The 27380-nt window shown below is 43.9% G+C and overlaps 1 protein-coding gene across 5 annotated transcripts; it reads left to right on the top strand.

Moving 5' to 3' along the window:
- Positions 1-1941: 1941 nt before the first annotated feature.
- Positions 1942-27323, top strand: CAP1 (cyclase associated actin cytoskeleton regulatory protein 1). Of its 5 annotated transcripts, none has more exons than XM_049697991.1 (13): positions 1942-2054; positions 14583-14704; positions 15332-15435; positions 17114-17191; positions 18925-19068; positions 19170-19255; positions 21164-21269; positions 22434-22611; positions 24332-24516; positions 24698-24821; positions 24980-25062; positions 25374-25517; positions 26141-27323. In XM_049697991.1, the coding sequence occupies exons 2-13, from the start codon at positions 14593-14595 to the stop codon at positions 26222-26224; spliced, it is 1428 nt and encodes a 475-aa protein (XP_049553948.1). In that variant the 5' UTR covers positions 1942-2054; positions 14583-14592; the 3' UTR covers positions 26225-27323. The 5 variants fall into 5 exon arrangements, with proteins under 5 accessions (XP_049553948.1, XP_049553954.1, XP_033277934.2 ...); XM_049697997.1 differs by having other exon boundaries at positions 1944-2054; positions 15335-15435; XM_033422043.2 differs by having other exon boundaries at positions 1991-2054; positions 14580-14704.
- The last annotated feature ends 57 nt before the right edge of the window (positions 27324-27380 follow it).

Here is a 27380-nt window from a genome sequence, read left to right as displayed (position 1 = left end):
CAGGCATTGTGAACATTGCTTCTATTTCTCATTACAACCCCGAATTACTATCCCCAATTTATGCATGGGGAAACTTTCTTCCTTATTTTCTTCCTTCTCCTTCCTGTTTCCCACTTTCTCTCCCCTTCCTCTAGGATGCATGTATGGTTTTGGTATTTCCTGTCTCTAATCCGGAAAGAGATTTAGAAGTGTAGAGCTGATTATGATAAGGGCCAGGGAGGCTATTTGCCCTAGGTTACACACACATGAATCACTCAAATATAACCTTTCAATTTTATGTCTGAATAGAGTTGGTGTGCATGTGTGAGAGACAGTGTTTTTGTTAAATGTAAATATTTAAAAGGTACTGCAGTTTTTGTTCCATATTTTGTCATGTGGTCATTTTCTTGTAAATATTCTGGGAGTCATAAAATTGAGAAGAGGCCCAGGTTCAGAGAAGTCAGGTAACCTGACCCAAGTCTGACCCCTGGTAAGCGCCTAAGCCATGACTGGAACCCAGGATGTCTCCCCACCAGGGGCATCACTGCCTCCAAATTGCAGCAAATGATTCCAGTTCGGTCTATCATAGGGGTTAAGTTCTGGGATTTAGTTAGATAGATGTGTCCCCTTCAAAATTCCGACACTTTATGAACCTGGCAAGTAATTCAGCCACCTCATTTTAAAACTGTAGGCCATAATGGTACCTACCGCAGAGAGTTCGTTAGAATTAAAGTGAAAATGCGCTTGAAGCACTCAGCACAGGCCCGGCATGTACTCAGCGCGCAGTAAATGGTAGCTGTTATTATAAGAATTGTATTTGTTGAATGAGTGACTCTGGCATATAACGCTTGCATTCAACTTTGAAGCTTGCAGCCGTCACAGCCGTTCAACTGAAGGGGTGGGAACTTGCCACTTTTTTCTGTGAATAAAATCTTTGTAGGAGGATAATCACTGGTTGGAAAGTGTGAGCCTTGAGGGAACAAAGCTCTGATCCCCAGACCCAAGAAGCACCGAAGAGAAGTCTTCCCCGCGCGCCGCGGCCACCGTGCAGAACCTCCCCCGGTCTGAGTGGCAGGCAGCTGGCCACGCCCAGCCCGGGCAAGGTGCCTCATAAGCCGGGTTTTAGCCGAGTGGAGCTGGATACCTTCTAATTCCGCTCATCTTTTTCTTTTTTTTCCCCCGCTCATCTTATTCTCGGGGACACCACCCTGCGCGCAGAGAGGAAGGACTCCCAAACCGCCAGACGGAGGCTTCCGCGCGGCCCCAGACCTGACCATCTATGGTCACAGAACGCACCGAACAAACAGGAAGTGGGGCGAGCTTCCACCTTCCCAGCCCGGGGCAGAGCGAGTGGGGCGGCGGCTGGCATGCCCAGAAACGCGGGGTTGGGCCCGAGCGCCCCCGCCGACCCCCCCGCCGACCCTTCCCCACACCCAGCCTCCGCAGGTCCTCCCGAAACACTGTCCAGAGCAATAGCCTCCCCACGTCACAAACGGGGAAACTGAGGTTTGAACGCCCAGAGGGAGGCGGAGCTTAGCCTTGATCCCCCTCGGAGAGTAGACGGCCGCCCGTGACTCCCGCCCTCAGAGAATCCTCCGGCTTGACCCTATTAGGGACTGAAGGGTTGAACCCCTTCCCGACTACTGTGAAAAGGGACCGGCCTTTGCCAATGAGGCCAAACTGACAGGAGGATTAACCACTCATCTTTCCTCCTTCTCCGGGGGTGGAGCTTAGCCAGTAATTTCGGCCCTTCATTGGTCCGGGCGATTCCGGCAGCTGCGGTTGATAGAAGGGCGTGGCTAGCCTTAGGCACGCCCCCCGTCGCTCCCGCCTTGGGGGCGGGACTCTTTTCCCAGGCTAGTGGGGATTCTCTCTCCCCGGCGTGGCGAGTAGGGGGCGGAGTCAAGAGCGGAGCTGCCAGTCTTCTTCCCCGGTCCCTCCTCTGGGCCGGCGTTTCGGCCGGCGGTTCATTTCCGGTGGGGGTGCCGCGCCCAGTGAGGGCACGGAAGTGGGTCGCGCGAAGATTGCTGGGCGGTTCTTGCCGGAAGTGGAGAGCGGCTGATCGCAGTCCCGAGGTGAAGCAGTATCTCTGAGGTGAGTGTGCGCGGCGGGGTAGGGACTATGGTCCCCTCCGCGGCCCACTGGCCCCTGGCGTTGTTAATGACCCTTCTGGCCTAGGCGCATGCGGTGAGCCCCCCTGAGGCGGCCGGCGCCGGGACCCTCAGGCCGACCCGGGATCCTGGGCGCGGTCTCTTGAGGTGGGGCCGCGGTGACCAACTGAGCCAGGCTCTCCTGGGGAGGCCCCTTCCGCTGGACTTCGCGGTTCTGGCCATTAGCCTCAGCGGAGGCCTGATTCCTAAGGTGCTCTGACTGAAGGGAACCTCCGAGACCTTAGAATCTTCTCTATCCCTGGTCTCGCCCCCATTGCTTGGATGGGTAAATTGATCCCCGGAGAGAGGAGGCTGGTCCAAGATCTTACAGCGAGCGACGGAAATAGTCGGAGTCTAGACCTCAGCTCCTTAGATTACCGGCCCCATATCCTTCCCTCGTTCATTTCCCAGGAAACTCTCTCTACCTTGGGGTGGTCTTCCAGTAGGTATCGTCTCGCGGGCAGTTGCAGGTTAAAGGCTACTCGCTGCGTGGAACTTTTAAAAAATGCAGCCTGTTTGGCACACCTGGGCAGTTTTTTTAAAAAGAGAGGATCGGGTTTTTGTGTTTGCAGTCAGAGAGCCTCCCCTTTCTCCTAGTCTATAGCTCTGATCCTGAAAAGCCAAGTTAACTTTGTTGAAGGTGTTGCATACTTCTGGATGTGAAACCAGTTGGCTCAGTTTTGGGCTGGTCCCACTGCCAAGCATCGGTAGCCATAGGCGCTTTGTTTAACTTGTTTGAGCCTCATTTTTGTCATCTTTTAAGTGGAGGTCTCTGCTCACCTCACAGGATTAAATTCAGTGTAACAAATTGTGTTTATTCTTTGTTAGGCACTCGGCCACATCCAGGGAAGGCAGCAACAAAACAAGGCAGACCCTGCCCTCACGGAGCTGACAGTGTTTGCAGGGAATTTAACAAATAATTATAAATGTGATGAGTGTTAGGAAAGAGGAACAGGGTGCTTTGGCAGTATGTAATGAGGGGCTCAGGAAAATCCATTCTGCAGAAGCAGGGTTTAAGATGAGTTTCGAAGCATGAAGAGCTCAGTGAAGAGAGCATGAGAAACTTAAGGCAGAAGTTAGTATCAGAACTGTCAGTTGAAGCTCTTTATAGGGTTCCCTGTTCAAGTGAAAACCGGAGCAGCCCAGCACATCAATCATTCACCAGCCATTTATTGAGCCCTTGATATGTGTGAGGCACATATTAAATGAGGCATCTAGCCCTGGTGACTGAGAATAAAGTAGTTCTCATGGAGTGGAGGAGGAGGCAGACAAGTAAATCAGGGGTGGCTTACAGTGTCATAGTGTGTGAGCACAGGGCTCTTGAGAGGAGGAATACCTGAGCCAGCTTTCCAGGCTTTAGGGAGGAAGTGGGCGGCTAAGTCCTGCAGGATTTGTTTAGCCGTATGGTGAATCTGGAAAAGGGATTTCCAGCCAAAGGGTCCAGTGCAAGGACATGGAATCTGGACATGTGAAAGACCATGACTGGAATTCCAGTAATGCTCAGAGAAGTGGAGGAAGTGGGTGGGGGTGGTTCCCATATGAAGGCCCTTGTAAACTATGCTAAGGAATTTGGAGCTTACCCTGAAAGCTGTGGGGAGGCTTTGCAGGCTCTTATGTAGGAAAATGATGTGGTCAGATTGATGTTTTAGTTCAGCCTGTCAAGGGGGAAGGAACATAATGAGGAAGTAGACCAGTGTTTGGAAGCTTGAACATGGCTTGAACCATGAAGACAATGAGAATGGGAAGGAGAGGAGGGATCAAATTTGAGCAATATTAAAAAGATGGAATCCATAGAGTTGAAGGCTGATTGTTTATGGAAATGAAAAAATAGCAGTAGCCTAGGATGATTGTCTGGTTTTCTGGTTTAGGGAACTGGGTAGCACCATTCACCAATATAGGTACTGTGAGAGGAGGGTCAAGTTGGAGAGGTGCCATGGAAAGAAAATGAATTTTGGACATATTTAGTTTGAGGTGTTTGCAGCACATCTAAGCAAAGGTGTCTAATGAGGTATCTCAACTAGAAGAAAGAGCAAGACAAAGGTGTGGAGGCAGGAGAGGGTTTATATTGTTCAGGGAAGTACTCGAGCCTGGGGTTTGTAGGAGAAGATAAGACCAGAAAAAAAGGTAGGTGCTGCCAGGTTGTGAAGGGCTTTTGATGCCTTGTATGAATGCGTTTGGATTTATTCTGTGGTTGGCATTTTGCTGATTGTTTGACTTGCTGCTGTCCAGTATAAAGAAATTTCTGTTGGAATTTCCCCCCCTTTTTCTTCCCCAGAAATACTTCATCAATCAGATGGACATAATTTATGTTTCAGCAGAGTTTAAATAAAATGGTAACTGTGAAAGTACTTTGTCAGGTACAACCTGTCATGCAAACCAAAAGTGGTGGTATTGTTAAGATTCAGTGAGTGTATTTTTGCCTTGAGGAGGTTAGCTGTTTAGTTTGTAAAATGTTTTGTTTCCAACCTGAAGGATGAACTTTTTTTTCACCCCTTTTCTTGCTTATATATACCTTTGTTTAGTAGCAGTTATTTTTTTAACTAGGGACTGAGCCTTTAAAAAGTGACTTCCTCCTTTCAGTTTTCTGTGAAGTATGGTGAGTCAAAGATTCATTTTACTTAAACAAGCAAATGCAGTGTCATTGAAAGTTGAACCCTCTGGTTTGAAATTTAATCCTGAGATTTGAAATCTGAGGATCCTCAAGCTATATCTTAGCCAGTCCTAGTGATTATTCCTTTGACTTGTCCTCATCAGTTTCTTTCTTTACTTTCTACTAAACTGGCTTTCATATCTATACTTCAGCTTCTCTACCATAACCAGACTACTCTTTTTTTTTTTTTTTTTTTGGCGGTACGCGGGCCTCTCACTGTTGTGGCCTCTCCCGTTGCGGAGCACAGGCTCCGGACGCGCAGGCTCGGCGGCCATGGCCCACGGGCCCAGCCGCTCCGCGGCATGTGGGATCTTCCTGGACCGGGCACGAACCAATGTCCCCTGCATCGGCAGGCGGACTCTCAACCACTGCGCCACCAGGGAAGCCCCAGACTACTCTTTTAAAAAGAACCATTTTCATCTTAACCCTTCACTGGCTTCATTTTCCCAAAGAATCAAGTCTAAACTCTATTGTCCAATTTACAGAGTTCTCCACAGTCAGACCCTCATCTTAGTTTTCATTGGGTGGTACAGAGTGACATTCTAATTTAGAAAGTCCTAAACTATTACATCAGCATTTTATTTGTACCTCTTGCACTACCTTTTGCTCATTATTACATTAGAACAGGGTTTCTCAACCTCAGCATAACTGACATTTTGGGCCAGGTGATTCTTCATTTCATGGGGTTGTCCTGTGCATTGTAGGATTTCAGCAGTATCCCTGGCCTCTACCCATTAGATGCCAGGGGCACGCCCTCAACTGTGACAACCAAAAATGTTTTCAGACATTGCCAAATGTCTCCTGGAGGACAAAATTGCCCCGATTGAGAACAATGCATGAGAAAGTATCATAGCTCTGATTGTGCAGTGTCTTATCTCTCCAACTCAGTTCTCTGAGGGCAGGCTCCATGGCCATGGTTAGCCCAGTGTATGGCACATGATAAACGCTGGGTACCTTGCAAGGAATAAATCATGGGTTTCACTGAGGCATCAAGAATTATTGTTCATTCAAGGAATTTCTGGGTGGGCCTTGAAGAACTTGCCTTTTTGTGTTTTTTTCCCTCAGAGGATGTGATCTTAATAGAGAAAGGCCATTGTTTAGGCACTCACTAGAAATGAGGTTGGTGTTAGTTGACAGTGCAAGTCAGCAGATTTATATTTCCCCTATACTGGGGCTATATAAATTCCTGTTTTCTTTGCCTGCATTTAGACAGCTTGGTTTAGTGGATAGGGATTATCATTTATTTTACATTGGATGTAGTTTATGATGTTGTTACTCAAGATTTATTTTGACTGATAAAATTGTTATACAGTTGACCCTTGAACAACATGGATTTGAACTGCGCAGGTCCACTTGTACGGGCAGATATGGAGGGCTGGCTGTAAAGTTATTGGAGGATTTCCCACTGCACTGAGGGCCAGTGCCCGCCCGTATCCCCGTGTTGTTCAAGGGTCGACTGTAGTTTCATCAACCTTAAATTAATGCAGCTCTAGCATTCACCATGAAACTATTTGTTCTTGATATACCATCATGTAAGCCTAATAAAAACCATCAACTCTAAAAATACTCCTCAGCTACAGTGCAGCTTTGTTTGCCTTGTATTACCAGACCTGTTGTATCAAATTTTTCTATTCTACTGGAAAGTAGTTATAGTTGAAATGTTTAATGGAAGAAGTGAGCTTGCTTTTTTGTTTTGTTTTTTATTTTTTTTCCCTCCAGAGGTCATTAAAATTCCTACACGTAAGGTAATTATAGACTTGCAGTCGCAGATCTTTTTGTATCTCTAGCTGTAGCTGAATCATGGTTAGGGACAAATGGCATCCTTGAATCTATCTTTATGCATGAGAATGGGAAATGCTGTTCTGTTTACAGCAACTACCAGTTGAAATCAACCAATGCAGTTTTTCCTTACACAATATAAAAGATGCCTGCTGAATGCTTTTATGGTGTTAGTCTTCGTAATATTCCTTGAATGTGAGAGAGAGGGGAGCCCTTGACCACACAAAGTTATCTATTTGCCCCAGAGCATTGAAACAGCTAGTTCTCAAGTCTGACTTCAGCTTGTACACTATTACTAGCTTTACTCACTCCTGGAATTTTAGATGGAGGACCATGTTTAATGGTCAGGAGACAAGTGCTGATATTGGGTAGAATTCTTTCCCTCTGCAGGAGACAGGCCTTTCTTTCTGTTTTAATCTAAACCTCAGGTGGCAGTGACTCAGGCACTAAATGTCATTGGTTTCATCAGAGAAACCAAATGCTTGGGGAAGAACAGTGGCTCCTGATTTGGGTTAGATTTAGATGGCATCTTACTGGGGCAAAGTGGTGTCTGTTCTTTGGTTTCTGGGTTAAATCAGCCAACTTGTAAGTATCCTATTAGCATGTGTAGGTTTTGCTCTGTAGCATGTTAGAGTCTAGTGATGAGAATTTCTATATTGTTAGGAGCAGAACTAACTAATGCCTTATAGTTTAGTGGTAGCTTAGGAGAGATATCCAAGTGGAGCTGTTTTGTTTTGTTGTCTTCTATTATAAAGAAATTATATTACTATGTTAAAAAAATTTTGGAAAACGGGGAAATTGTCTAAAACTCCATCACTCGAATGTGACAAACACTGTAAATTTTGTGTTCTTTTTCAGGTCTTTTTCCACAGTGCATTTAGCTCTTCCCCTGTAATTAGAAGTCTAAGCTAACACAGCATTAAACATCTTCATGCCTATCAGTTTTCCCGTTAGTATTATTTTCTTAGGATAACATCTAGGGAACAGAATTACAAAGCAAAGGCCAACAGAAGCATTTTGAAGCAGATCAGTTGGGCTACCATAGCATACAGGGTGACTTGTGTAGTTGCTTTCTTTTCGATTTTACTTAAGGGTATGACTTAGAGGAACAACTACCTGACAAAGTAGAAAACATTTTAAGCATAGCAACTTCTTATGAGTCGAAATTCATTCCACTGCCTTAATTGCCTGGTGAGAAGAGGCAAGAACTGCAGGAGTAACCTGGTTCCATTTACTTCTGAATGACAGGCAGAAGGAATTGGGTTGCTTGAATTGTTAGAATGATGAGAATATGAAGCAGCTTTGGCAGGAATCACTGACCATTTCTGATTTTGCTTGGTTTCAGACCACAAAAGAAATTGCTGGAGAATCAAGCTCCTGGTTTCTTTTCGCTCTGCATGATATCCCTCCAAAAGCCTATGCAGTCTCATGACTTTATGATGTTTCCTTGCTGATGACTTTGTAAACATTGATCTCTAGCCTTGATTCTTCCCCAAGCTAATTTCTAACTATTTACTGGACATTCCCACTTGGAAGCTTCATCTTCTCTTCAAACTGTGCATACAAAACTGACCTCATCTTCTTGCCTTAGCTAGAATGTGCCAGAAACCTGTTTTTTCCTATAGTGTCATCATTCTCTTACTCCCCTGGATTTGCAACTCTGGAGTCATCTTTGACTCCCTTCTCTGAATGCTACTGTAACTCAGTAGTTAGTACCACACAGTTAATACTTGTTCTGTGTTTAATGCTTAGTTGTTTTGTGTGACCTCCAAGGGCAGAACCAAGATCAGTGGGTGGAAGTTGCAGGGAGACTGGTTTTGCCTCCATATAAGGAAGAACTTTTAAATACTTTGAGCTATGTGAATGGAATGGGCTGCCTCCAGAAGTCTTGGGTTCTCCACACTGAAGGTGTTTGAATAGAGGCTACCTGACTAATTGCTGAGAATGTTGAAAGGTCTGTTCTGTCATCAGATGGTGCTTTCTAGACTCCCTCCTCATCCTGAGAGCCAATGATTCAGTGGAAGGTAGCTTTGTTGCTCCTGCTAGACTCCCTCAGGGTAGAGAAACTATTTTACTGTTAATTCAGGTGCTGGTCACTTAGCGGCCTAAAAGTGATTATTATTTTCCTTTGCGATAGCAAAAATATTTTTTACAGTACCACTTTTTTTTTTTTTTTTTGTGGTACGTGGGCCTCTCACCATTGTGGCCTCTCCCTCTGCGGAGCACAGGCTCCGGACGCGCAGGCTCAGTGGCCATGGCTCACGGGCCCAGCCGCTCCACGGCATGTGGGATCTTCCCGGACCAGGGCACAAACCCGCGTCCCCTGCATTGACAGGCAGACTCTCAACCACTGCGCCACCAGGGAAGCCCTACAGTACCACTTTTTTGTTTTGCAGCTAGTTGAACAGCTTTCAACCTAACCTAGACCCTAATATCTTCCCTTTTTTTCCTCCAAAACCCATGCTATCAGACAGTACTTGTAAAAATTTTGCTTTCGTCATATTATTCCTTCTCTCAAAACCCTTGAATGGCTTCACATTTATCACAACATCAAATTCAAATACTGCCCAGGTTTCAGTGCCCTCCATAACCTAGCCCAGCTTGCTTATTTCCCATGAGACTCTGTGGGCTCACCTCCTCACACTTTCTGTACATAGCCTTCTTGGTCTCTCTTTGCTTTTGATTGCTCTGGAATGTCTTCCCTTTTTTCTTTTACTTTTTCTGTCAAAATGCCCCACTTCCCTCCTGAAACCTCCTGAGACTACCTTTAGTCCTCATTGATTTCTTCTCCAAGCATGTAGTCATTTATACTATATAATTCAGGACCATACAACATTCTGCAAAGAAAAAGCTCCACTGTATTAGCTGGTAACTTTAACTTTTCCCAATCCAAATGAAATTAGTTAATCTCTAACAGAACTTTAAAAAATATAGTCTTCAGTATTTAGTCCATTGGTATTTCATTTGCGTTGCCCTTCCCAATAAGAATGAAAGCTTCTGGAGGGCAGAGACCGCGGGTCTTCTGTTTCTTCAGTAGCTGTCACAATGCTAAGGACTTTCGTGTTATGAGTGTCTTCTGTGTGCCAGGTTGTTCTAGGTGCTGCAGATTTTGGGGGTGGGGGCAGCTGGGGAGCGGGGTGGGGAGAATGGATAAATTGCCATGTTTCTGGAGCCTGTATTCTATTACATGGTATGCAGCAATAACATTTTACATTTGAACTGCATTTTAAGGCTCCCGAAGTAACTACTCATCTATAAAACCAACTCCTTTGATCCTTACATCTCTGTGTGCTAAGTGAGGGTCCATTAAATGACTATCCTAAACTTACACAGTTAATATGTGGCAGAATTGGGACTTAAACCTTGGTCTCCTGAATCCAAGTTTTATTTAGACTTGGGTAATTAGGACTGCCTCTCCTTCTGAAGCTTTTATGATGAATGCTTAAATAGTTGGGAATCTGCACCTTCATTTACGGAGGCTTACATATAGTTCTTGGCTACTGTCAGTCAGAAATGGCAGGGAGCAAGATTAGGCAGAGCTATAGTTTTCTGCTCTGGCAATTCTGTATTCTTGGGAAAAACCTTATTTTAAATATTTGCTTTCCAAACATGTGTCGTCTACTGAATGTGAAAAAATATTGGCCTCCATAGAGGAAACTGAGAGCAGAGGAATTGAAAGCTGCTAATAATGTGCCTAAAGACACCATAAAGAGACCTTGAACCTACAGTGCTGTGCTTAGCAAACAGCTGGGGCTGCATGCTGTGATGAACCGGTTAGTCACTTAATTGCTTAAAAGAGCCTCAGAAAATTTGTGCTCAAGGTTAGGTTCTCTCCCACCGGTTGTTTGATACCTAGCAGGCTTTTTAACTTCTGTCAGTTTCTTCATTCTAAAGATGGGGATCAGTATCTTTATAATATATGTCACAGAATTATTTTAAGTCTCAAAAGAAGCAGCAGTTTGATGATATAAAGCACCTACAACTCTAAGGGAGTTCTGTTTTTAATTAATATTATATCATCTAATAAACAAGGTTATCTGCCTTATGGCACTTGGTTTGAAGATCTCTATATCAATTTAATTTCTGCCCAAGAAGGCAGCGTTTATTTGAAAGATGGGAATGTTTGCTAGAGCCTACAAACAGGCAAAAAAAAATGTGTTTTTTTTTTTAAAGAAAGGAACACCCCCCCCCCCCACACACACACACTTCTCCCCAGATTTGACACAGAGAGGAGATAACCAGACTTGCGTTGAGGGGAGAAGGGGGTAAAGGCACTTATGTATTTATTTTTCCCAAGGACCTTTATTAACCTATTGTATTTATAGTGCCTACCATGTTTATAGTACTGGAATTACAAAGGCAAGACATGGTCTCTTCTGTAGGGTGACTGCCTGTTGACTATTAAATGATTTTAAACCAGTGTGTTAAAGTGTGGTAGAGATAAGTACACAATGATATGTGGGAGCACATATTGGAAATGCTTCTTGGGGAGGTCATACCTTGGCTGAGACTGAATGGACAGTAGGAATTCTGGAGAGGGGGCAGATTGAGAAGGGAAAACATACCAAACTGGAAAAGCTTCCTAGAGGAGGTGACACCTTAGCTGAATCTGAAAAAGGCAGTAGGAGTTATGAGAAAAGGAACAGGTTGGGAAGGGAAAGCAGCCAAGCAGAGTGGATAGCACTGTAAAGGCTCAAAAGTGAGAGAAAGCATAACTCTTTCTGGAAAATGCAGGTAGTTCTGGGTTGCTGTAGAATGTTGAGGAAAGGTGTGGCAGGAGATAAAACTGGCAGAGTAGTAGGAAATAAAGCAGGGCCAGTTTATGGAAACCCTTGCTTGGACTTTACTCTGAATCACTGTGGTAATAAGGAGAATGGATAAAGAGGGTTTGTAACTGGAATTAGAGGAGACTAGTGAGGAGGTTATTGCAGTAATCTAGGCAAAGTCATGATGACCGAATTTTTATCAATCAGGATGAAGACAGGGGCATCTATTTATGATATGCAAGATAGAGCCTATGGATTTTGATGACTGATGAGATTAGTAAGGAGGTCATTTAGTTAATGTTTATGGAATCCTAACCATTTTTCAGGACTGAGCGAGCCAGTCACTTCCACATGTATTTCCTCATTTATTCTCACTATAGCCCTTTGGATTTTATATTGTTGTTGTCCCTGTTTTACAAATAAGGAAGCTGAGGTTGAGAAAGTTTGGTAACACTGAGACACAGAGCCAGTGAGTACCACTATTCAAACTCCCAGTCTCTCTGACTTCTTTAAAGAACAACACTCTTTTTTTTTTTTTTTTTTTTTTTCTGCGGTACGCGGGCCTGTCACTGTTGTGGCCTCTCCCGTTGCAGAGCACAGGCTCCGGACACGCAGGCCCAGCAGCCGTGGCTCACGGGCCCAGCCGCTCTGCGGCATGTGGGATCCCCCCAGTCCGGGGCACGAACCGTGTCCCCTGCATCGGCAGGCGGACTCTCAACCACTGCGCCACCAGGGAAGCCCCAAGAACAACAATCTTAACCACTATACTGTACTGCTTAACAGTTTCCAGGTTACTATCTTGATTGCTGGTAGTGCTGGATTACTGAGACAGTGAGTCTGGGGGAGCAGTGCTAGGGAAAATGATGAGTTCTGTTTTGGACATTTCAGATGTCCTTTGGGACATCCAGGTAGAGATGTCTCGGTGGAATTCTGAATCCCAGAAGGATGGCCTGAGCTGGATACACTGCTCTGGGAGTTGTTAGTCTATAGGTGGTTGTGGTGGTATCACTCAGCAAGTGGACTGGATAGTAACGCGATAATGGTAGTTGACAGCTTTGGAGTGGACATGACCACCTAAAGAACGAATATGCATACATAAAGAATAAGACAAGGTGTGTCTTTTGGTCCTTCAATTCTAGACACTCTTTCCCATAACATCTCAAATTTAACTCCACCCCCACCAAAAACAAAAAACTAGGAACTCTTCTCCTATATTTGATTTGTGGTGGAATGAGATTAGCTGTAATGATAGCTGTTTTGTCTTTTCTCATTCTGCTTAAGTTAAACAGCAGAACCATAGCTTGTTTAGCATTGAAAGCTTAAAGTACAAGTAAAAGATGGAAAAGAAGGAACCAAAATCCATGAAGCTGTATTATTAAGCTTTTCAGATTGGTAAGTATTCACGAACCCTGGCAGCCTTTAGAGATGCTTGTACTGTGTTATCATGTTCACACTGGCCGGAACTTATAGTATCCATTATGTCCGAAGGAACATGTTTTATAACAGAATGGGTGGTATTTATTAATGCAAGGTAGCTTGGGAGTTTATTGCAGTCACTGCCTTTTCCCCTGGGATTTACAGAGTGTGGTGGATTATATGTGTCTGTCCCTGGATAGTATCCAGAATGAACAGGGCAGCAGTTTGGATATTTGGGTGATTGTGCCATAACATAAGGGAGAGTATATTGGATACTTATAGTCTGCTCCATAGTCTGTTCCATTTTGAGTAGAGTACAGATTTGGAGGCTTCTGCTACCTCTTCAGGCCGGCGAATGGAAAGGTTTATTTGGTTCGCATTCTTATTTTTTTCCTTGATTCTTTTTTAAACAACATTCTCTGGCAAATCACCGGGCTCTGAGAGATCAGAGCCTGTACACAGAAAAGAATGGACAGGGATAATATTGTCTTCCTTAGTTTATCTTTTGAGTTGCTTCTCTCTTCCACAGGGAAGACAATGTGTGTTAAATGAGATATTCTGTCATGTAGCTGTCTTTGAGGGAATTATAATTGCTATGGTCATTTTAGGTGGCTTCAAGGGAGTTGAGTTCATTCGGCTTCAGTTGCCTGAATAAATTAACGCTTTGAAATGACATCTCTCCAAGTCAAGTCTTTGATTGTGATTACACTGACTGATTTTTATGAGATCACCTATAATCTAAAGCACTTTATGTCGATGTATATTGATAACATTAACACTCATTTATGTATATTTGTGGGTAACTTTCAGAACCCTTGTTTCTGGAGTTCTGGGATACTATACTTCAGGTTCATTAACTTCTAAAATATTTATTGAACACCTTCTACCTGCCAGGTAGTGGTCTAGATGGTAGAGGATAAACTTGTTTAGGAAACAAACCAGAGAAGGTCCCTTCTCTTTTGGAGCTTACTTTCTTTAGGATATTAGACATTGAATGAGGCTAGTTCAGATAAGTTGGTACTTGTGAAAGATCTGTAACAAGCTCTCTGGGTGTGTCTGTTCTCCTTCCCTGCTGCATATCCAGATCCTACCCACCTTCATTTGAAGCCGGCTCAATTGGAAGCTTTGCCATAATAGCCTTATCTGATCCTTCCAGCTGATATATTCTTCCCCTCTCTGAAATCCTGTGTTATTCTCTCTGCAACTTATGTCACCTTAATTTTTTTTTTCTATTTGTTTTACAGTCGTTAGTACACATGTAAAGTCTTCTTTATTAGACTGTAAGTTATTGGGGGCAGGATAAATACCCTATTCATCTTGGTTTTGGGCATTCCATATGTAGGCAGCAGGATGTTGTAGGAAAAAACACAAAACTTAGAGCCATAAGGCTTGAATTTGAGGACTGGCTTCCCTACCAGCTAACTGTGAGACTATAGGCAAGTCATTTAACTTCACTGAAATTGTTTCCTATCTCTGAGAGTATAGTAATTATCTTTCCATTCCTAAATAGTTGTTGAGAGGCTTAAACTGAGATAATATATGAGACTGTACTTTGTAAATTCTAAATTCTTACACAAATATTTATTTGGTGATATCCAGTAAGTATTTGAATCAGTAAGCATTTGCTTTCAGTTAACACTGTTTCCTGGGTAGTTCTTTTGCTTAATGAAGTCTCTATGATTTTGCAAATATGCTAGACTATCTTCCATCTTATTTTACTGTAAAATGATTCTGTTCCTCAGAATTGGCATCCTCTTCACTCCCAGGGTATTCTTTTTTTCTTTTCTCCCTAGGTTCTATGTAATATTAAAACAACAAATGACATTTGATCTGTTTCAGCAGGTGCTACATTATGGCTGACATGCAAAATCTGGTAGAAAGGTTGGAGAGAGCAGTGGGCCGCCTGGAGGCAGTCTCCCAGGCCTCTGACATGCACTGTGGGTATGCAGACAGTGCTGCAAAAGGTAAGCAGCATACAAGCCAGCAGAATACCTTGAGTGGTGAATACTTGGTGTCCTGGCCGGAAATTCTTCTGTCGCAGTATATTCCTTCCTTTGGAGCTAACTCCCTAAAACGTTTAATCTAGAAAGTTCATTGCCTATAATTCGTTATTGCTGTGAACGGATAAGGGAGGAAGTGACTTGTGCAGGGAGGCCTGTGGTTAAGTTATTTTAACACGAGAACTTCCTGCTTGTGTGATATTTCCTGTTCTTTCTTTAGCAAAATGACTCTAGTATAAGTCAAATGACAAGTGATATTAAATTTCCTCTCTCCAGACAATTGGCAAATTGGCCATTTTGCACATGCCCAATTGAGTCAGAATGTTAGAGCTAAAAGTAACCTTGAGGGGGATCATTTTGTTTTATTTTCATTCTATCGGTAAAGAAAATTAAGCTCAGCAAGAAAACGGGACTTAGCCAGGGTCGCACAAGAAGTTAATGGTGGTTCTGGAGCTAGAACACAGGCTCCTGACTCATGCTCCAGCCTTCTGTTTACTGTGTTACCTTGCCTCTCTGCTTTCATATGGAAGTGCCTTTAACAAATCCTCTTTCTGGTGTGTGACCAATTCTTCATGGTGTGTCTGTCTTCAGCAGGAACGACTCCATATGTGCAAGCATTTGACTCACTCTTGGCCGGTCCTGTGGCAGAGTACCTCAAGATCAGTAAAGAGATTGGGGGAGATGTGCAGAAGCATGTAAGGAGGTTTGGCCCCTTTTTCCCTCTTTTAAGGACTGGTGGCTTTCTTCAGATCCTACTCATTCTTGGTTGAAGAGCCCCTTGAGAGGCTCCTGGCTCCTTCTCTTCTACCTGCACTGAGGAACTCAGTCCACGCACTGGAACATTTCCTCAGGTTTTTCCAGGCTCCCTGCTTTTATCACATATTCCGCATGGGCTTCTTTTATACAGATAGTTTGCTTCGTGCATAAAATGTGGCTTGGTTCATCTTTGTAGTGAGAACATGCTACCAGCCTGATCCCAGTGTGTTACATAACCAAGCCTGGGGTGGCTTATTCAAAGGAGTCATCATCATGACTTAGCATTTATAAAACTAAGCATGGTACTTATGCTAAAGCTATGCTAATGTGAGTTATTTTCATACTTAGCCCACAGTACGAATGTGAAGTAGGCAATGACAGGTGGCTCTCCACCAACCTCCCTTCATGTGCTGCTACCCACGTTGTCACCCCCGCCCCTACTCTGTCTCTCTCTCTGAGACCCAGAATCCTCCTGCTAGTCTTCTAAGTGATCCTTTGTCAGCAAGAACCATGTTTAGGATCTTCCTGACCCGTCAGCAAAACTGGTTGCTTGATCTTTGGAAGAGCTATTTGGAGCCTCTTATATACCATCTGTTGGCAATGGTGTTAACTCTAGAGGGTGGGACTGGGACTTAGATAGGAGTGTGGGGCTTGCATTTTTACTTTATACAGTAGGTCACATTTGAAAAGGTTTTAAAACGTATCACTTTTATATATATTTTTTTACTTTTATATTTTAAAAATACAAATCCAGAAAAAATATATGACTTGAATTTGAATTTTTGTATTTGTAGTGCTTATAGCCTCATGTTTCTTAAACGCTTGGTCATGACCTTCAGTAAGAAATACATATTTGTGGGACTTCCCTGGTGGTCCAGTGGTTAAGACATTGCACTTCCACTGCAGGGGGCATGAGTTCGATCCCTGGTTGGGGAACTAAGATCCCGCATGCCGCACAGCGCAGCCAAAAAAAAGAAAGAAAAAGAAAAAAAAGAAATGCATATTTGTAGCTAAGATATAAGTTTCACATTATGCTACTTGTGTTGCACTTTTTTTTTTGGAAATAATTTCCAGTTGACGTATTGCACTCATTGTTCTATTCTCCTTCACTTAATAAAGTGCAGGTTATGGGGTCACAAAGTTGATTTAATTACCTGTGATAGGTCATGGTCCAACTTTTGAAAAATAGCTTTAACACAAAGGAGTAAATACCTTGAGAATTTGAGGCATAAATTTAGGTTTTTGCTTTAACTCTTACCTCTAGTTCTTGAGAACAGATTTGAGAGGGCGGGGGAGGTGATGAGAGGTAAGAGGGATTTTCAGTGCACTTCATATCGCACTGCATGTTCAGTTGCTGACTTGACTTCATCGAAAGCTAGCCCCAATTATCTTCATTTCCAACTCTGGATTATATCCCTGATTAGTTCCAGCAGGAATAATGATATATTAGTCTGCCATCAGTCCCAAGAATCAGGAGTACTTGAAGAAATCAACATGAAGTGCCTGGGTTGCTACCAGAGTACATGCAAGTGGAGGTTTCAGGTTATTCTTACCAGGACCTCTCCAGTTGTAAAGTGTCATTGATAGCTGATTCTTCTCCTTTCCTCTCCTTTTCAGGCGGAGATGGTCCACACGGGTCTGAAGTTGGAGCGAGCGCTCTTGGTTACAGCCTCTCAATGCCAGCAGCCAGCAGGCGTAAGTTCATTACTAGTTGGTTTGATGCACAGGACAGGTTGAGAGCTTTCTGCTAAGCTATCACAACATGCTAAGATAGACCTACTAGGCTCATGTATGTTCACACCAAGTCCCAGAGGGAGAGTCAGATTTTAAGCGCCACTGTGGGAATGTGCCATTGAGTATATATTTATTGGGCTCTAATGGCTTTTTTTCTATCACTTTACTTAGGACTGTAGTTATCCCTGGGACTTTGCTGCTTCTCTCAATAGACATTCTTAGCCCAAATTCATCATATTGTCCCTTATGCCCTTTGGGACCCAGAGAGTGGTTCTCTTGCTCCACTATGGGTGGGCTTAGTAAGGCTGCTGGGGAGATCCTAAAACTCCTAAAGCACTGCTTCTCCCCTCACCCTTCAGTGGTTAGGCGTCTCTCTTTAACTTTATTCCTACCTCAAGATTTTATGCTGCCACAAGTATGAAAATAAATTAGAGAAAATTTAGATTTTTCTCAGAGCCAAACATTTTAGTTTTGTTTCATTTCTTCTTTTTGCATTTGGCTTTCCTAGGCAGAAGGCTAATAAAATAAGTCTTCCTACTAATGCTGTATTAAAACCTGTGAACCCTTGGCATGCCTAAATAATGTAAAAATAGCGTAAGATAATGTTAAATATGTTAGACTCTAATTTTTAATCTGTCTCGAATAGTTAAAGCATTTTGTCTAAACCTTTTTTCCAAGCCCACACTTTCCACAACAAATCAGGCAGCTGAGACATTATTATCTTTCCCTTGCTTTAGATCGAGGATTGGCAGACTGTAGTCTGCAGGCCAAATCTGGCCTGACACCTATTTTAAATGAAGTTTTTTTTGGAACACAGCCATGTCCATTCTTTTAAGTATTGTCTGTTGCTGCTTTGTGCACTACAACGGCAGAGTTGAAAAATAGCAACAGAGACCGTATGGCCTGCAAAGCCAGAAATATTTACAGTCTGGCTCTTTACAGAAAGTTTGCCGACTCCTGCTTTAGACTGTTCTCATGCTAAGATCTGAGAAATGAGATGTTCAGGAAACCAAGCTTTGGATGAAAACACAGAAACACAAGATTCATCCATTTTGCTAAGCTGTCTGCTCAAGTGCCAAGCCCTCTAATTGCATTTGATTCAACAGATCTCTTCTCAGCAGCTGCTATATGGCTAGCAGCGTGTTGAGGGCTATACGGATTATAAAAGAGGGCTAAGACAAAGCCCTTGTCTTTGAAGAATCAATGACAAAGAAAAGCATGTTTACATGGGTCCATTAATAAATTGTGCTGGTGTGTGATAAGGTGCCAGAATTGGTTATGCTGACGATAGATGCTGTAGGAGGCCGGTGTGGTTGGTGGAGTGCTGTCCCTCACGACGCGGAGGAGCACACGGATAGATGGAAAGAGAGGAGCCCAGAAATGAACTAGTGTCTGCTGTTAGTGGGACAGAAAAGAGGCAAGTGGCAGAAATGGTAGAATTTTGTGGTACAGCTGGAGTATGGGTCCTGATCATGAAGAACCACAAAATCCAGCCTGGGTAGTTAGAGCTGTCTAAGGAGAGTGAGATGATGAGCAGTATTGTAGCCATGTGAATCTTTGCAAGATAAATACAGAGTTTATTTGCATGCTGTTGTAGTTCGTGAAGAATTCTTGCCTTGAGGATCAGAGTTGAGCAACATAAAGGCTTCTATAAAAATACACTAACCTCAGTCTTTTCTTGCATCTTTTTCTAGAATAAGCTTTCCGATTTGTTGGCACCCATCTCCGAGCAGATCCAAGAAGTGATAACCTTTCGGGAGAAGAACAGAGGCAGCAAATTGTTCAATCACCTGTCAGGTGTCAGCGAAAGTATCCAGGCCCTGGGCTGGGTGGCTATGGTGAGTGGCACAGCTTCCATGGGAGGGAAGGGACAGATTGAAAGAGGCAAGGTGATATGGCTGGAGAGGCCCCAAGTCACTGACAGCTTCTCTTTTTCTAGGCTCCCAAGCCTGGTCCCTATGTGAAGGAAATGAATGATGCTGCCATGTTTTATACAAACCGAGTCCTCAAGGAGTACAAAGATGTGTAAGTCCAGCCTGTCCTCAAGGGGTAAAGGACAAACCCAGCTGGTTACTTGCTGGAGTAGTGCTTTGTGTTAAGTTAAGACTGCCTTTGGCTGCTGTGTTGGTTCTCTTATCTCAGGGCTGCTTTTTGGAAAGTTTGATAGATATTGGCTCATAGAAGCTGTATTTGCAAGCAGGAAGTGTTTTCTGTTTCCTCTTCTGCTTTTTCTCCAGGGTTTGTAGAGGACTTTTTTTTTTTTTTGCGGTACACGGGCCTCTCACTGTTGTGGCCTCTCCCATTGCGGAGCACAGGCTCCGGACGCACAGGCCCAGCGGCCATGGCTCACGGGCCCAGCCACTGCGCAGCATGTGGGATCTTCCCAGACTGGGGCACGAACCCATGTCCCCTGCATCGGCAGGCGGACTCTCAACCACTGCGCCACCAGGGAAGCCCTGTAGAGGACTTTCGAGTCTTCTCATCCTTACCCTTCCAGGTTTAGGAGGTAAAATGGTCTAATGCCCTTTTATTTGCCTGTGTGGTCAAGATTTTGTTCCTTTGTTGAAAACTTCTAACTGGCCCAGTTGCAAAAGATTCAGTAAGATTTACTAGAAAATTACCCTGACTATTCACATGGTCAGGTAAAGTGAGATGAAGGCTGCCTGACCACTGCAGGTATTGCACAAGGGGAGTCATTGTACGTCCAACCACACGTGGCCACCAGTGTCTACTTCTCCATTGCTGGTTTTGAGCTGGAGTGACTGCAGGCAGGTATTACTTAGCTGCATAACTCTCCAAACCCTTCCTTTCTTCCATCCATCATCAATTATCCAACATCTGTGAAGGAATAAGCCTTCATGTGGGTGAAAAATGTCCCAGAACACCAGGCTGCTCCTTGATCCTTCCAGTAACCTGGGATTAAGCATCACAATGTTTTCATTATACTCCACCATATACTCTGCAATTTACAGTTGAGGAAATTAGGCTTTATGCTAAACAATCATAAACTCTTCCAGCTAATAATGTATAAGAAGAGAGGAGGACTTCCCTGGTGGCGCAGTGGTTAAGAATCCACCTGCCAATGCAGGGGACACAGGTTTGATCCCTGGTTGGGGAAGATCCCACATGCCGCAGAGCAGCTAAGCCCATGCACCACAACTACTGAGCCTGTGCTCTAGAGCCCACGAGCCACAACTGCTGAGCCTGTGTGCCACAACTACTGAAGCCCACGGGCCTAGAGCTGGCAGTCTGCAACAAGAGAAGCCACCGCAATGAGAAGCCCACGCACCGCAACGAAGAGTAGCCTCCCACTCGCCACTACTAGAGATAGCCCACGCGCAGCAATGAAGACCCAAACGCAGCCAAAAAAATTTTTTTAACTTTTTTTTTAAATTAGAGAGAGAGAGGAGACTTGAACTATAGTGCAGTGCTGTTTCTATAATTTAATACTGACTATTTCCTCCTAACAGAAGTTTTTATTTTTAATTTCTTAGGAGGAGGGCATACTTTTGACATAAGGCTTATACTATAAGGCACTTGAGTTTCTTGGAGTCCTAGAGATCCACAGTGATGCTCGAGAGACCTCTCTACCATGGCTTCATGCACAGAATGTTTGCTTTTATCAGTTTTGTATATTAGGTTCTGCCTAAGGTCTACTTTGAAATAGTTGTTTTGCTACTTTTAAAAAATGTTTGAGGAATACTGCTGTAAGAGATAGAAAGATATAATCTGGAGTCCCTATCCATATGGACTTTGGTCTAATTAGGGTAAGAGAATAGGTTCAAAAAAAGTAGGAAAGCTCAGTTACTGTTGAGCAGAGCCTAAAAAACGCCACAGGCAAGAGTATGTGAGTTCACAGATAGGAGGGGATCTGGAATCACTATTGTAATGTACCCTGACTGCCTGTGATGAGTTCTTCTTTAATTCTCCCAGGGATAAGAAGCATGTGGACTGGGTCAAAGCTTACTTGAGTATATGGACAGAGCTGCAGGCTTACATTAAGGAGTTCCATGCCACTGGCCTGGCCTGGAGCAAAACGGTGAGTGCTCCTCCCCTCCCTTCATCGCTCCAGGAAACCTCCAGGATCTGCAGGTTTCTTAGACTTTAGCACTACCAAGGTCTAAGAAGGAATGTTAGTCTTCACAGTGGAGGGTAGAAAGAAAAAGGAGAGAAGGAAAGGGGAAAAAGAGTAAAGAAAGCAAGGGTCAGAGAAGGAATAGTCAGTTCTATTCAGCGTCAGTAAACATGGGTCAGGGACAATGATTGGGCTGGAAGGAGAGATAGATGAATGAGTTACACTGTGCCAACCCTCAAGAAGCTTAAAAATACAGATACGAAACCCCACTTCAAATCACCAAGCTAAGTGCTATAATAAAGGTACACACTACAGAGTATGAAGAAGAGAAGAATGATTCTCACTGGGAGAGACTGTACTTTGAAGAGGTATACTCAGACTTTTCAGGTATAGGACAGAAGTGGGAGAAATGGGAATACTAGTAAACAGCAAAGCTTAAACAAAGTAAATGCAGAGTAAGTGTAGAGATTGGTCATCTGGCTTCAATAAGGAGAGAGAGTCACATATTTAGGAGGAAAGGCTGGAAAGGAAGGTAGTTGAGACCTTTAGACTTTATAATAGGTGATAAGTAACTATCAGAGGTATTTGAGCAAGAGAGTGATAATGATCCTATTTGTCCTTAAAAGAGTCTTAGCATATAGGTTAGGGGTAAGGGCTTATGCTCAGACTATGGAAGTGCTCATGGCGCTAGGGGCTGGTACAAAAAAGAATGAGATATAACCAAGGTAATAAACTGATTTAATGAGATCGAGGGGGTTGGAAGACTCAAAGAAGATTGAATGGTCAAGCTTGGATGATAATATCTCTCACTGAAATAGAGACATGGGTGTGATGGTGAAATCAGTCTTGGACTTTGTGAGTCTGAGGTACCAGTGACACACTAAGTAAGTATTTAGAACTATAGGTTCAGAGCTGGAAAAATGTGAAGGTTGAAAAACGGAGTTGAGTTGGATCCTTGGGAAAGGGTGAGAAGGAATAAAGCCAAGTTGGGTGTGGGTAGGGAGCATTAATCATTGCATCAAGGGCCACAGTGGGTACCCCATGTATCTTGGACACATGCAGGGCCCTACTGGGGATGGTACAGAGGGGAAGAGACGCTGACTGTGTTACCTGCACTTACTGTTCCAGGGGCCTGTGGCAAAAGAACTGAGTGGATTGCCATCGGGACCCTCTGCTGGATCGGGTCCTCCTCCCCCCCCACCAGGCCCACCTCCCCCTCCAGCCCCCACCAGTTCAGGCTCAGATGAGTCTGCTTCACGCTCAGCACTGTTTGCACAGATTAATCAGGGGGAGAGCATCACACATGGTAAGTGAATGCTTTGGCAAGAAGAGTTGGTGAATAAGTTGTTTTGGCAAGAACTTACCAACTAGAGACCTGACAGTCTGTAAACCAGAACCGTGGTTTGTATGTGGGAGATTCATTTGGGGTGTCACATTCCTTCAGGTTGCCTAAAGGGATAGCAGAGCTGGCTCAAATGGAAATTGACAATGGCTCATTATAGTTGGGGGAATCTCTCTCCTCAGAGGAAAGTGATTTAATATTAAGGGGCATATACAGAGTACCTACCCTGTGGTGCCAAGACGTGGTGCTGGCAGTTTTCCCTAGAGGTTTTTCCCAGTTACCATGCGGTCTCTTCAGGAGGTCATCTTGGAGGGGGTGGTTCACGTCCTCAGAGGGTGTATGTTAGTCATATGGAAAATTTGCGTAAGAATGACCTGATGTTGGTGTAGAGAAGGTAGACACCCTTATACACAGTAGGTGGAAGTCTAAATTATACAGCAGTCTCCTAGGAATCTACCTATAAAAACACTGAAAGAACAACTTTTATACATTGTTGTTCACAGTAGCTAAAAATGGTGTAACAACCTGTATATCCCACTGTAAGAGAAATGGTTAACTGTGGTATGTTCCTCTTGACGCAATACTATGCAGCCATTAAATCTTTTTCTGCAGTGAACCATGCAGTGTTTAGGAGTGGTGGAGCTGAAACGCCAGTATTGGTTATATAGATTGGGCTGTGTCCACAAGCAAGGCACGTGTCAGCCTGTTGAGGGTGATTATCGAATGTTTTTCCTTAAAAAAAAGATATTTTTATTTATTTATTAAATATATTTATTTACTTATTTTTGGCTGTGTTGAGTCTTCGTTGCTGCACTCAGGCTTTCTCTAGTTGGGGCGAGTGGGGGCTACTCTTCGTTGCGGTGCACAGGCTTCTCATTGCGGTGGCTTCTCTTGTTGCGGAGCACGGGCTCTAGACGCGTGGGCTTCAGTAGTTGTGGCATGTGGGCGCAGTAGTTGTGGCTCACGGGCTCTAGAGTGCAGACTCAGTAGTTGTGGCGCATGGGCTTAGTTGCTCCGCGGCATGTGGGATCTTCCTGGACCAGGGCTCGAAACCATGTCCCCTGCATTGGCAGGCGGATTCTTAACCACTGCGCCACCAGGGAAGCCCCCAAAAAAGATATTGTTAGAAACTATAGGTTAACTTGAGAAAATTTTTATTGTGTTAATTGGTTAAACCAAATTTCTTAACAGTGTGCATGCTTATATCTAAATAAAAAACAACTATGAATAGAAAAATTATTGGAAGGGGAGTTTCAAATGCTAACACTGATTGGAGGTCGTAGGTTAGCTGTGAGGGTTCTTTTCCTTTTACCAAATTTTCTTTATTATCACATACTACTTTTTCTTCCTCTGTTGCTTTAAAAACTACGTACGTATTTTGTGAGTATATACTGATACTTAGTATGTCTTTCTAGATCTTTTTACATACCCATCCCCCCATACACACACATTCCACTTTTTTTATTTTTTAAGTGGAACTTTATAATTTAATCTTGGGGTAGAAGAAAAATTATAAAAGTGCTTCTCCAAAGCTGTGTGTGAGAGAACATCTCAAAGGCTCTGGTTTGGGGCTTTGAATTTTTTCTTAAGGATCAGTTTAACTTCTGATAGCAGAAGTTGGTTATTGCCTCAGCCCAAAGCCCTGGTATGAAGGACAGGAACAAGGCAGCTGTTGTTCTTACAGCCCTGAAACATGTATCTGATGACTTGAAGACTCACAAGAACCCTGCCTTGAAGGCTCAGAGTGCTCCAGTACGAAGTGGCCCCAAACCATTCTCTGCATCTAAACCAGGAGTCAGTCCTTCCCCCAAACCAGTCACAAAGAAGGAGCCAGCTCTACTTGAACTGGAGGGCAAGAAGTGGAGAGTGGTGAGTTAAAAATGCCAGGACTGGGGGAACAAGGAGTGGGGACAAAGCGATTAAACGGAGCACAGCCAAATGAGTACAGGGTTCTGGCTTAGATTGCAAGAATGAAAGTTTGGCATAGTCTGTGTTTTGGGGTGGCATGTGCTTAATGATGAGATTCCTAAAAGGGGTATCTCTTTAACAGGAAAATCAGGAGAATGTTTCCAACCTGGTGATAGATGACACAGAGCTGAAACAGGTGGCTTACATATTCAAGTGTGTCAACTCAACATTGCAAATCAAGGGCAAAATTAACTCCATTACAGTAGGTGAGTTCTTGTTGTTGACCTAGGCAGGCTCTGTCCTAGAGCTTGAGAGGGCTGGAACCATACCTACCCTATTTCTAGAGATTCTTAAATTCTTAATTCTTAAATCGAGTACTTTCCTTTAAAGTTATACTGTTGACCCGCTCCCTTTCTTCTCCTAGATAACTGTAAGAAACTCGGTCTGGTGTTCGATGACGTGGTGGGCATTGTGGAGATAATCAATAGTAGGGATGTCAAAGTTCAGGTAACTTGATACTTGGCTCCTTCCTTTAGTCCCTGAGGAATTAATTGAAAGAGACACAGCCGACCCACAGATGTTGCTATGGTGGGAATCTGACTCTACAGAGTCTGTAAGCTGAGCTGCTTTGGATGTGGCAGGAAGAGTTGGCCCTTATCACGAGCTCTTTCCAGTACCCATTCTCACCCGCCCCTAGTATCCAGTATCTTGTACACCTGTGAGTTTTTCATGTAATCCCGTGAAACAGTGAAAGCTTTTCCCACAGCTAACTTGTTCTGCTGGCTGCTGGGACTGAGTGCTCTTGGTTTCCCCTGCAGGTAATGGGTAAAGTGCCAACCATTTCCATCAACAAAACAGATGGCTGCCACGTTTACCTGAGCAAGAATTCACTGGATTGTGAGATAGTCAGTGCCAAATCTTCTGAGATGAATGTCCTCATTCCTACAGAAGGCGATGACTTCGTAAGTTCCTTGATCTCTTTAGTAGTATGGTCTGAAATCAGAAGGGACTGAAGACTTGCGTTGGAGGAGAAGTCTTCCAACGCAGTTGATGGACACTCTGCACCAAGTGGGTGCAGCCCAGCAGTGCACACCTCAGGCACAGACACATGAGGTAGTCCCACGAAGTAGACCCCCAAAGGAAGGTGGTTTCTGCCTTTCTTAGGCAGAGCAGATGCTCAGGGTAGTCAAAAAGGAATGGGATTGAATCACAGCACCCTATTGAGCTGGTGCCGTGAAGCCATACACATTCCCATCTATGCCTCGTAGGTTTAACAGTCTGCAAGGTCACTGATCAGTGAACAGTAAGAAACAGACTCAAACCTACATCTGTCTAGCTTTGGAGCCTTTGTTCTCGTTCCTACACTGCGCTGCTGCTTCACTGTCAGCGGTGGGGGAGGTGGTCTAGAAGATGTGCGCTGCCAGGTCCACGGCCTTGCTTTCTCAGGTGGATTCAGTTTCTCTCTCATTACATCCTACTTGCTCTCAGAGTTTAGTGCGAGCAAGCATTGGGAGAAAGTTAAGATTTAATTAACCCCAGGGTATTGCCTAGCTTGGGTTTAAACCTGTTGTTTCTTTATTTGCAGAATGAGTTCCCAGTCCCTGAGCAGTTCAAGACCATATGGAATGGGCGGAAGTTGGTCACCACAGTGACAGAAATTGCTGGATAAGCGAAGTGCCACTGGGTTCTTTGCCCTCTCCCTCACACCGTGGGACAAATCTGTATCAAGACGGTTCTTTTTTAGATTTCCTCTACCTTTCTGCTCTTAAACTGCTTCTCTGCTTTGAGAAGCACAGCTACCTGCCTTCACTGAAATATACCTCAGGCTGAGATTTGGGGTGGGATAGCAGGTCTTTGATCTTCTGCAGGAAGGTGCAGCTTTTCCGTATCAGCTCAACCATACAGCCAGTCCATTTTTCAGGAACTGCACATCAGGACAGGTGTGTTTTAGCTTTCAGCCTTTGGGGTTATTTGACCAACAAATAGTCTTCGGGGAAGGATAAAGCAGTCCCCAGGAATTAACAGATCACAATATTCACACAAGTTAATCTTTTTCTAACAATGAGCGTGAAGGTAGCAGAAGCCGGTGTGATCCTAGTTGGTTCTCCTAACTTAAACTAATTTTCACTATTGACAAGTGAGGCAAGGGTTTGCACGGGACCAAAGGCTGAAGCTTGGCCATCTAGCATTCCAAGCAAAATGATTTCCTGTAAGCATTCCTTTTCTTCTGCATTCCATCCTGCATCTGCCCGAACCTGAGATAGTAGGTTGTCCTGTGTTAGCTGCTGTGGTGGTGCCCTGCACCCAGGCCAGCTAAAGGAGTCTTGGACCCTTCCTCTCTCTGGGGCCCCTGCCCAGCACCTTCCTACAGAGATGACTTAAAAAGAGAGAAAAAAAAAGGAAAACCACACCATTCCCAGGAATCTGGCTTCCTTTCCTCCTTCCATGCTGGGTGCCCATCATCCGTCTTCATTGCTTCCTTGCCCTGTCATGCTCAACAGCTTTTGGCTTCTGTCTGGGCACCTGAACAGAGGACTAAAATCTCCATTGCAGGCTGGTTTTAGGTCTTGTGTAAAAATCTTGCACAGCATTGCTAATGTAAATTTCAGTTTTTCCTCTAGGACAAACACTTTACCAAAATATGCAACTTCTTTTGGTGGGAAGAGAGATTGTCCTGTGATTTCTACCCATTTCCTGAGGCCTGCGGAAATGAACCTTTATGTACTTAAAGTTATACAGAAAATAGAATAAAATTAATACCAAACTTGCTTAGTATTTATGTATGATATTTGCTGTACAGAGATGTAAGGACTTCGAAAAGAAAA

This window comes from Orcinus orca, chromosome 1, assembly GCF_937001465.1.
Source record: "Orcinus orca chromosome 1, mOrcOrc1.1, whole genome shotgun sequence".
NCBI classification, from domain to species: domain Eukaryota; kingdom Metazoa; phylum Chordata; class Mammalia; order Artiodactyla; family Delphinidae; genus Orcinus; species Orcinus orca.
This window is presented reverse-complemented; position numbering and strand designations above follow the sequence as displayed.

What these genes read in the sequence shown, in the direction of transcription:
- CAP1 (XM_049697991.1), top strand. Translation starts at nt 14,593, where the DNA reads ATGGCTGACATGCAAAATCTGGTAGAAAGGTTGGAGAGAGCAGTGGGC. An exon ending in GCCTGGCCTGGAGCAAAACG is followed by an intron (nt 21,270 to 22,433) that starts GTGAGTGCTCCT and finishes TTACTGTTCCAG; the next exon opens with GGGCCTGTGGCAAAAGAACT. An exon ending in AGGGCAAGAAGTGGAGAGTG is followed by an intron (nt 24,517 to 24,697) that starts GTGAGTTAAAAA and finishes TCTCTTTAACAG; the next exon opens with GAAAATCAGGAGAATGTTTC.